The sequence below is a fragment of the Mastacembelus armatus genome, chromosome 11, assembly GCF_900324485.2.
Source record: "Mastacembelus armatus chromosome 11, fMasArm1.2, whole genome shotgun sequence".
Lineage (NCBI taxonomy): Eukaryota > Metazoa > Chordata > Actinopteri > Synbranchiformes > Mastacembelidae > Mastacembelus > Mastacembelus armatus.
This window is the reverse complement of record NC_046643.1, coordinates 2,923,477-2,934,757: the sequence shown is the minus strand read 5'-3', so window position 1 is coordinate 2,934,757 and position 11,281 is coordinate 2,923,477. Positions and strand designations below refer to the sequence as shown.

General features: G+C 42.4%; 1 protein-coding gene across 1 annotated transcript; it reads left to right on the top strand.

Moving 5' to 3' along the window:
• Positions 1-91: 91 nt before the first annotated feature.
• oxsm (3-oxoacyl-ACP synthase, mitochondrial) lies at positions 92-2,457 on the top strand. The gene is made up of 2 exons (XM_026300299.2): positions 92-1,239; positions 1,860-2,457. Exons 1-2 carry the CDS (start codon positions 260-262, stop codon positions 2,260-2,262), a joined length of 1,383 nt encoding a protein of 460 aa, XP_026156084.1. The 5' UTR covers positions 92-259; the 3' UTR covers positions 2,263-2,457.
• Positions 2,458-11,281: the final 8,824 nt, after the last annotated feature.

Sequence of the window (11,281 nt, the reverse complement as noted above, 5' to 3'; positions counted from 1 at the left end):
AATTACATTTGAAAGTTAAACAAATGCAGCGTTAACAAAGTCAACCCAAAGTTACAGGCAAATTTAAGGCTGGATTGGTTTTGTTGGTGTCTGACTAATGCTACTAACTTTAATACTAATACTAATGCTGCTCTGTCGTGTAAGCAACAAACCTATGCACTTCGGCTTTGTAAGAAGCGTATTTGACTTTAGTTGAAACTTTTCCTCTGATACTGAAGACATTAACCGAAGCTACCAGCTTGTGGTGGGATTTGGCAACATGTCTGCTATATCGCTGTCCTGTTGGACTAAACTGCAGAACGCAACGAAATTTTTACGAAACATTGCCTGTGTTTGTCCAAACCGAGAATCCAGGCGGCACAGCTCTGGACATCAGGGAAGGAGAGTTGTTGTTACTGGCATAGGACTGGTGTGTCCCCTGGGCACAGGGACTGCTCTGCCCTGGGAGCGCCTGATTAAAGGCCAGAGTGGGATCGTTGCGCTTGACTCCGAGGAGTACAAGACCCTTCCCTGTAAGGTAGCCGCGTTGGTACCCAGAGGGGATGGAGAGGGTCAATTTAAGGAGGAGAGGTTTGCCTCTCGTGGGGAGATCAACAGCATGTCACCTGCCACTGTGATGGCTCTCGGTGCTGCTCAGCTCGCTCTGAAGGACTCAGGGTGGTACCCCAGAACCACAGAGGAACAGAACAATACAGGGGTGGCTGTTGGTATGGGCATGGTGTCATTGGACGAGATTGCTCGCACCTCCACTGCCTTCCAAGAAAAGGGTTACAATAAAGTGAGTCCCTTCTTTGTGCCCCGCATCCTTGTCAACATGGCTGCAGGACACATAAGTATCAAGCACAATTTAAAGGGTCCCAACCATGCTGTGTCCACAGCGTGCACCACAGGTGCACATGCCATAGGTGACGCCACCAGATTCATTGCCCATGGGGATGCTGTTGCTATGGTTACAGGGGGGACAGAATCCTGTGTAGGGCCTCTGTCAGTAGCTGGGTTTGCAAGGGCACGTGCACTTGCCACTAAATGGAATGAAAATCCTCCATTAGCATCAAGACCTTTTCACCCGGAGAGAGAGGGCTTTGTGATGGGTGAAGGAGCTGCTGTGCTGGTGCTGGAGGAGCTGGACCATGCAGTGAAGAGAGGAGCCAGAATCTATGCAGAGGTCCTGGGCTATGGACTGTCAGGGGATGCCAGCCACATCACTGCACCCACTACAGATGGGGATGGGGCATTCAGGTGACTCACTTTAGATGTTTGGAAGCAGATACTTTTTTCTTTTGTCAGAGAAGATGTTTTTGTTTATATTCAATATTTAACTAAAAAGAATGAGACAAAATGCTGCAAGTGTTGCACAAACCTACTGTCATTCAAACAAAGCAGCTGTTTCTAACCTGGGGGTCAGTGCCCCCACAGGTGGTTGATTGATTAAAAAAAAACAAGTAGGGACATAATAAAGAAATGTTGTGTCCCAAACGTTTTTGGATATGAAAAAGGAGGAATATGGTAAAGCTGGTCATCAGTTTACAGTTTACTGACTGACCACCTGTCAAATGTGATGTATTAAAATTGGCTGCTGAACTATTTTCTTATACTTGTTTTCTTGTGTGATAATTATAATGAAAGTTTTATTGTCACCTCCATATAAATGGTGTAAGTGAACTGAACTGTGCTATTGGCTTGTTTATAACCTAGGTGACTACCCCTATGTTGTCTTATTAGAGACAATACAGTGACAATGTTATTTTGCAGTGACTATAATGTTGTTATTACACATTGATATAACAAAAATGCAATGAAACTACGATCAAAATTGTAAGAAACTGGATTTGTCTTTTAACTTTTGACTGTCTCCACAGGTGCATGTCAGCAGCTCTCAGAGATGCTGATGTCTCACCAGCAGATGTCACATATGTGAATGCCCATGCAACTTCCACACCACTGGGTGATGCAGCAGAAAATACAGCCATTAAAAGACTCTTCCAGCAAAGCAGTGACAGCCTAGCTGTCTCTTCAACTAAAGGAGCCACAGGACATCTGCTCGGGGCCGCGGGGGCCCTGGAGGCAGCATTCACTGCCCTAGCCTGCTACCATGGGGTCCTGCCCCCAACTCTCAACCTGGACTGCACCGAGCCACAGTTTGACCTGAATTATGTTCCCTGCACAGCACAGCCTTGGCACACTCAGGGCCGACGGGTCGCCCTCACAAACTCATTTGGATTTGGTGGAACCAACGCCTCACTGTGTCTTAGTAGTATCTGACAACACAATTCACAAGTCCCTAGTTTGTGACTTTTCGTTAGAAATCACACTGATTAATTTGCTTTACATCCTGTATGGTAGAGCTTCACTGAGTCGAATAGTACTACTACAGATAGTTTGTGGGAAGTTCTTTTGAAGTGATTGGGACAGGCTTCCATACAAATTTTGATAATCTTTTCCCCTAAAATTTCCCTGAAAGTCTGCAAAGATTAAAAATACTGGTGAAACCACTATATTCTTGTCATGTGTTATTGTTTTTTTCTGCTGACATGACAATGATTAGCTGACAATAAGTCACTGCTGTGTTTAAGCTGCTGGTTTACCCTGGAGTTTACAATAATATAAAACAAATGATCTTATTTGAAAAGCTTAAATGAAAATGTGGAATTTTTGCTTCATAAATTACCTCATGGGCAGACTCATTATAGTCCCCGATAGAGACTGGGGCTGTTATACATGATCTCACAAGATCCACTTTATACAGATATTATTTTATCACTTAAAAACAAATGTGCTTAACCATGACTTTGACAAGTCTGTGTGTGTGTGGTACCAGCAGATGGCACTGACTCACAACAAATCTGGCATTTAGATTTTATTAACACTTTCATCAAGTCTAGGAATTTAGGAGAGACTTGATTACACCAGAACTATTAACGTCAATGCTTTGATCCTTGATAACCACAATTTACAAGCATTCAGAATGACTGAGGTCAAAGGTGAGGATATTGTTGCTATTATCCTTAGAGCAGGGGTAATGCAACCACAGTGGGGCACACTCCAGTGTCTTCATGTTTGGATCCCAAGTCCGGGTAAATGCAGAGGGTTGTGTCAGGAAGGGCCTCCGATGTAAAATTTCAGCCAAATCAAACATGCGAATCACAAATACGACTTCCATACCAGATCGGTCGAGGCCCAGGTTAACACACGACCGCCACTGGTGCTGTTAACCTAAAGGGTGCCAGTGGAAATTGGACTACTGTTGGTCGAAGAAGGAGAGGAGGGCGTGTTTGTGGGCAAAGAGAGAAGAGGAAGGGCAGGAGTGTAGGACTTAGAGTAGGGACTTTGAATGTAGGGACTTTGTCAGGGAAAACAAGAGAGTTGGCTGATATGATGGAGAGAAGAAAGGTGGATATGTTGTGTGTTCAGGACACCAGGTGGAAAGGTAGCAAGGCCTATAGATTAGGAGCAGGGTTCAAGCTGTTTTATCATGGTGTAGATGGAAAGAGGAATGGAGTAGGAGTTATCCTGAAGGTGGATTTTGCTAGGAATGTTCTGGAGGTGAAGAGAGTGTCAGATAGGGTGATGAGTCTGAAGCTGGAAGTTGAAGGTGTGATGTTGAATGTTGTCAGTGGTTATGCCCCACAGGCAGGACGTGAGTTAGAAGAGAAGGAGAAATTCTGGAGGGAGATGGGTGAGTTGATCCAGGGTATCCCTAGTGGTGAGAGAGTGGTGATTGGGGCAGACTTCTGCAACGTAAGGTGAAGGTAGAGGTGACAAAGGCCAAAAAAAGGTCATATGAGGATTTGTATGATAGGTTGGACACTAAGGAGGGAGAGGTGGATTTGTACAGGTTGGCGAGGCAGAGAGACAGAGATCGGAAGGATGTGCAGCAGGTTAGGGTGATCAAGGACAGGGATGGAAATGCGTTGACAGGTGCCACAAGTGTGATGGAAAGATGGAAGGAATACTTTGAAGAGTTGATGAATGAGGAAAATGTGAGAGAGCACAGAGTAGAAGAGGTGACTGTTGTGGAGCAGGAAGTAGCAAAGATCAGTAAGAATGAAGTGAGGAAGGCGTTAAAGAGGATGAAGAGTGGAAAGGCAGTTGGTCCTGATGACATACCTGTGGAGGTATGGAAGTGTTTTGGAGAGGTGGCAGTAGAGTTTTTGACTGGGCTATTTAACAAGATCTTGGAGAGTGAGAGGATGCCTGAGGAATGGAGGAGAAGTGTACTGGTGCCCATTTTTAAGAACAAGGGAGACGTGCAGAGTTTTGGAAACAACAGAGGAATAAAGCTGATGAGTCACACAATGAAGTTATGGGAAGGAATAGTAGAGGCTAGGCTGAGGTCAGAAGTGAGCATTTGTGAGCAGCAGTATGGTTTCATGCCAAGAAAGAGAACCACATATGCAATATTTGCTTTGAGAATGCTGATGGAGAAGTACAGAGAAGGCCAGAAGGAGCTGCATTGTGTCTTTGTAGATTTGGAAAAAGCGTATGACAGGGTGCCGAGGGAGGAGCTGTGGTTTTGTATGAGGAAGTCTGGAGTGGCAGAGAAGTATGTTCAAGGGTTTGTAAAACAGTGGTGAGGTATGCTGTAGGGGTGACAGAGGAGTTCAAGGTGAAGGTGGGACTGCACCAAGGATCGGCTATGAGCCCCTTCTTGTTTGCTGTGGTGATGGACAGGCTGACAGATGAGGTTAGACAGGAATCTCTGTGAACCATGATGTTTGCAGATGACATTGTAGTGAGAGCAGGGAGCAGGTGGAGGAAAATCTAGAGGTGGAGGTTTGCTGTGGAAAGGATGGGAATGAAGCTGAGCCACAGTAAAACAGAGTACGTGTGTAAATGAGAGAGACTCAAGTAGAACGGTGAGGTTACAGGGAGTAGAGGTGAAGAAGGTGGAGGATTTTAAGTACCTAGGGTCAACAGTCCAGAGCAACAGAGAGTGTGGAAAAGAAGTGAAGAGACGTGTACAAGCAGGTTGGAACGTGTGGAGGAAAGTGTCAGGTGTGATGTGTGACAAAAGAGTGTCAGCAAGAATGAAAGGAAAGGTGGACAAGACAGTGGTGAGACCAGCAATGTTGTCTGGTTTAGAGACAGTGGCACTGAGACAAAGACAGGAGGCAGAGCTGGAGGTAGCAGAGCTGAAGATGTTGAGGTTCTCTCTGGGAGTGACGAGGATGGATAGGATCAGGAATGAGGACATCAGAGGGACAGCTCATGTTAGATGTTTTGGAGAAAAAGCCAGGGAAGCCAGATTGAGATGGTTTGGACATGTTCAGAGGAGGGACAGTGAATACATTGGTAAAAGGATGCTGAGGTTAGAGCTGCCAGGAAGGAGGCCTAGAGGAAGACCAAAGAGGAGGTTCTTGGATGTAGTGAAGGAGGACATGAGGATAGTTGGTGTGGGTGTGAAGGATACAGAGGATAGGGTTAAATGGAGGCAGATGATTCGCTGTGGCGACCCCTGAAGGGAGCAGCCCAAAGGAAAAGAAGAATCCTTAGAGCAGGGGTGCCCAACCCTTGTTCCTTGATGGCCACTGTCCTGCTTGGTTTCCAACTATCCCTGCTCTACCCACAGCTAGTTACCTGGATCACGTATGTTCCAGCTTCTGATTGACTGAACACACTTGATCCAGGTAATCAGCAGTGGGTAGGGCAGGGATAGTGGAAAACCAAGCAGGACAGTGGACCTCAAGGACTAGAGTTGGACACCCCTTCCATAGAGCAATCATGATATGATTTATGTGCTCCAAGAAAACAAAGTAAGTCAGAACAGAGGACACCATTAGATTTCATTAGAGTAAGTAGCGAGTAAAGAATTCAATAGAAAAAGCTGGTGGATAATATCATAATATCATTAAGAATATAATTGTAAGTTGCATGCTGTTAATTTCTGCTATCCTACTGTGTTTTCTTTAAACAGGCCCAGACTGAAACAAGCTTGGACAATTTATTGTAATTAGGAAATGAGTAGAGCTGTAGGTGTGTGCAGCTGATTTTAAGACCCCCTTAATGGAGGTCGGGTCTCACACTGGTACCTTTTGTATTCACTTATGACAACACTTTCCAAATCACTTGTGCCTGATATTGCCATTGAAGCTGCTAATCAAAACAAAATATCTGCTTTGAGGAACCTAAAATTGAAAATATAGTTTGCTTAATTTAAGAGTTTTTTAAAATTAAATAATTCAATGTGTTATTTCATAGTTTGCATGTCTTCAGTATTAATATAGAGTGTCAAAAAGAAATTAAGTTGTAGTAATCCATACAATTGCAGTAATCTCTCAAGGAAGTCAAGTGTAACAGTCCATCGTTACTTGAAGACATGAAGGTTGGTCAGTACATTCTGCACTCTGCCACTTTATGTTGGAATGTCTGAAGGGACTCTGCACAGTCTTTATTGATCCATGCCATACTGCTGTCTTTTAGTCCAGTATTTTCCAGGCACTGGTAGGATTTGACAGTGGCAGCCAAATCAGCTATCTGTCAGTGGTACATCCCATGGCACTTTGCTTGATCTTTATTCTGTCTCTTGTTGCCTCAGACAGGAGCTTGAGTGGGTACCATCTTGCAGATATACTCTTGGATGCTCTGGGCTTCAACTGGGACAGAGGCATTGACACTAACCAAGTCCAGTGTGTCTGAAGACTGGTAATGCATATGTGGTGATGGCTTGGATGTTGTTCTTTCCACTGAGCTGCTTTTTTGGTAGTTGGATGTTGCTGTCTTTCTTGCTACCTCATTGAAATACCTTGTGATTGATATCAAGGTACTTGTAGCTGTGTTATTCCAGTCATGTGGCTCGCTGGTAGTTATATCCCATTACTCTGCCCTTCTGAAATATGTTCCTGTATGTGACCATGTGGTCCAGCAGTTTGGCAGCTATGATGCTTGATCAAAGAGACAAATTAGTGCCTGGTGGTTGGGCAGTATTGTTTCCTTGTGGGGGGTTATCATGATCAGCACTGTCCTTCCTTATGTTAAACAGGTTCGAGCCCCCTGCTAGCAACTGGTTCATCTGGGCCATTAGGAGTTCATGCACTGTTTTTAGTTTCTTCAGCCACCTGTAGTTGTCTGGGATTGGCACAGTCCAGCTCTTTCTGTTCTTGACCCACTGTTGGATTGTATTGTGATTATGGATAACTCCTGCCTCCTATTCAAGGGGATTGTTGTGGTCTGCTTTAAGTTCCTGAACCCACTGAGCACTGATGATGTGTCTTCTCTATCTCCCATATGTCCTTCTGATATGTTCTATCTGACACTGTTCTTACAGTGTTATTGCGGCTGGGAGTACACCTTAGTTTGGAGAACACAGCATTTATCTTTTTGCCCTCTGCCTCTCTGGTATCTCTGCAGCAACCAACAACTGAAGCTGTGCCAGTTACCAATGCTCAGTGTAGAAGCATCATTAGATAGTATGCTAGCAGATGCCAATAGAGCCTACAAAACAAGCCCTACTACCACCGTACCTAAAACCAACGAACTGGTACAGCAATATAAAATGCAGTCATGCATTTGAAGTGTCAGGGGAAAACACATTCATTTCATGGGGAATATCTAAATTGATAGTGGTGCTATGGCATAGATCAATGGATCACCAAAATCAATATGATTTATCCTGTGTAAACCACAACTGTTGGTAGTTTGAGCAGTGATGGAGATATTATGCTGTGGATGGTGTTGCGAGGTGGAGAGGCCGGACAGGATTCTTGCCAATCAAAAATATAATGGCATTTGTTTCAGTTTCTTACAGTTGGTTGTTCCCAGATTTCAAACATAAGCTCTTTTTCTTTTTAGTTAAGTCATCCACTTTTAGAAAAACACTGACAAACAAAAGTTACTTCTCCAGAGCAGCCATCTTTTCGCTCAGACCATGCTCACCAAGGTTTGTCTTCCTCTCTCCCTCTTTCCCCATATGGCCTTCTGTTTAAAAAGAACCAATCAGCGGGATCTTTAACAGGAGAGCATGGTTAAACACAAATTAATCAGTTAGTTTCACAAACACAATTTGTTTCATAAACACAATATCTAACTGTTACTAAAACAACTAAAGCATTGATTCTTTCAGCTCATAACGTACATAGATCTCATCTCACTGTTTCTTTATTTCTAATAATACTTCACCAGGCAATTATCTAATTAGGATCAATCTTTTCCCAGATTAGTATATAATCCCAGCATCTACTAAACAAAATATACATGTCACAGGAACATAATTTCTATACAATTGATTATAACAGTGATGACAGCCCAGAAACTACACAACAGGAAAGGCACATCACAGATGGTCTAACTGACAAGCAAACACCACATATAAATTTAGTCCTTGGATGAAAATAATATTCCATAACGTCCATAGAATTTTAATTTTGATGATTGTGGATATCAAGTTGCCAGGATCTTAGTTTCTATCAGAGTTGACTGTGTATATGATATCAGGCAATGTGCTTAGAAAGACTTTGCTTTGATGCCTCAAAAATGGTGCATGAAGCCCAATTTGACTAAACTCTAACACTGGAATCTGTATTTCATGTTTGGTACTGTGTATGTATGTTTCTGTCTTGTCCTGTATTTCACTTGATGAATAGTGGTACCATTGCAACAGAATTTAAAAGCATGATATAAAGTTGGACCCAGATGATTGATTAACCTACTGTGCTGGGGAACGTCTTTCCACATCCATTTTTAGAGATTGCATTTTATTACGCTTTATACTCTTCAGGATGTCACATGCAGCTAATGAATAAATCAATTATTCATTCGTTTGTTAATTTGAAATAATCTGACACATATAAATGAGCAGGCACAAGCCTCTCAGGTTAGGAAGGAAAGCCCGACATCTTCATGGGGAATATTTTGCCTCAGGACACATAGAACCCTCTGTATAGCTGAAGTTTCTTAACTGTAATGCACAGTATGCGTCAGCAGTTTCTTAACATGCATTTAACATCTTAACATGTATCAACTGTTTTGCTATATATCGGGTTGGGAGCTAGAAAAGCAGGATTCTCTATCACAGTAAGATTAGGGGATTCCATAATTTTACTTGGTATTTGAATTTATAGATAAGACAGACAAACATGTAACAGCATTAAGGTGTTCAGACTCCTAGATGAGGATTTTGCAGCTGCAGCACTACATTATGATTTGTGCCTTCTCCACTGCCTTCTGTACTCTGAGAGCTAAGTGTACCCTTCTACCGCTCCATATCAATTGTGCAATAGCTGGGCAGGAACTACTGATTCCTATTGCTGTAATGATAATGACTTTGATTCATGCTATTCCTTTTTGTTACCTTTTTCCATCACTGCCTTCTAATTAGGAGATATCTGAGCTGAACTATGATCGCCATGGCAACAGAGTAAGCATGCATTCCTTTTGATATCACCCTGTCCCACAGAGAGCACAGCTTATCGCCAGGTTCTAAAATTAGACATCCTCTCTCTCTCTCTGTGACAGATATTGGATGGCCTTCATTCCTTAGCTACGACCATTATTCAGGTGTAGTGTTAGCCTTTTAGTCATTTATGGAACTCAGGAATTTTAGCATATTAGATCAGCCAAATTGACACAAACCACTAAAGTAAAGTTGTTAAATATTATTTAAGCAGTGTTTCCCAACTTAGGGTTTGGGTCCCTTCAGAGAGACTCAATATGAATCTGAGCAGTTGTGAGATGATTAACAAACACATCCTCTTTAGCTAGGTTTGACTTATTTTTCATTCAAAAATAAATAGCCTATAACATGGGAAAAAAATTATTTTTCATATTTTCATATTGATCAGTGTGATCCTGGCAATGATCCACAAATAATTTTGGATTGTTTTTTACGAGAAATACCTCTGGTTGAACAGGTGGTTCTGAATGAGTTACTGTAGATAGAGATGTTCATAGAACTATTTTAACTGTTCCTGCCTCCATATACACAATCAACTGTGATAGAAACGTAGAAAAGTTTTTGTGGTTGTTGTGCAACAGTCTGATGCTTGCTGGATAGAATGTAACCAGTTGATCTGCTTCCTGTGCAGAATTGGTTTAAGCCTTTACTGTCACGCCAGCATGATCAAATCACAAGACTAAAAAACGTTTAACTACTCCTGTTTGAGAATGCAGGTGGAAAATACTTGCCTTCAAATAGTTCTAAAGAGAACCACCAGTGTAACTGGAAGTTCTTTACTAGGCTACAGGCTACTATTGGCAAGGAGCCATAATCAGAATGCAACTATTTTTTGAGTGTGATCATATTAGCTAGTTGCAAAATGGAAGTAGAAAGATGCACAAAAAATGGCTTTTGCATGGATGGATGATGAGACATGATGATGTGGCCTACAATAGATTAAGAGCTTCAAACTGAAAAAGGACCAAATACTGTAAACTATAAACAAGACAGCAGTGGCCATTTTCACTCTATTTGCAGTCTTTCTTTGTCTCTTTCATCAGTGTTGGATGACTGTGGTTTTACATCTATTGTAGTTAGCTTAAGTCTTCATGATTGTGGAGGTGGGGCCATTTGTGGGATAGGAGAGAGGAGGCAGGGGGCTCTGGGTGGTAATGTCAGGCGCGTGTGTGTTTGTGTGTGCAGACTGAGTGGGTTAGTGCGTGGCAAAGCTGGGACCAATATGTTCACTATCCCTTGGCTATTAGAAGTGACAGTGCCAGAAACAGGGGGTCATTGTGTGGCAGCTTTTTGTGTCATTTGATCGACTTTCTAACAAGAAATGTTAAGAGTTTCCCACACCCCTGGCCTCCCATGCATGTGTCCAATATGTCTGTTCAGTAATTCATTCATGATTTTGCTGATTAAAATCCACCATTTAAATTCTATACATGCAGGATATGACTCGTTACATACAACAGGGACTCGTTCTCACTACTCTATTCGTGTCCCATTTTCATAGACCCTTGGAACATTCAGTGTAAAACCTTTGTGGAAATTGTAACAAATAATGGCAGTTATAGCCAAAAGAAGAGAGTGCAGTTGATTTTTCAGTTGTAACTGATTGATGTATAGTACATACAGTGGCGAGAAAAAGTATGTGAACCCCTTGGAGATAGCTGGTTTTTCTATTTCTGCTATAAAATATGATCTGATCATTATCTAAGTCTGTTATGTTTCCCTTTTCGGACTTCCTGCCGGGGACCTTTATTTTGTGTTGAATTCCTGTTTTCCCCTGTACTGGTCCCCGGCAGCTTTACATTCATTAACCTTAATTATTTTCACATGTTCACACTCTGCCTTTAGTTCTCGCTCCTTATATATGTGTCCTCCTTTCCCTTGTGTTTGTGGGAT

Coding starts and splice junctions, on each gene's coding strand:
- oxsm (XM_026300299.2), top strand. CDS start 260: ATGTCTGCTATATCGCTGTCCTGTTGGACTAAACTGCAGAACGCAACG. Junction 1,240..1,859: donor GATGGGGATGGGGCATTCAG/GTGACTCACTTT, acceptor CTGTCTCCACAG/GTGCATGTCAGCAGCTCTCA.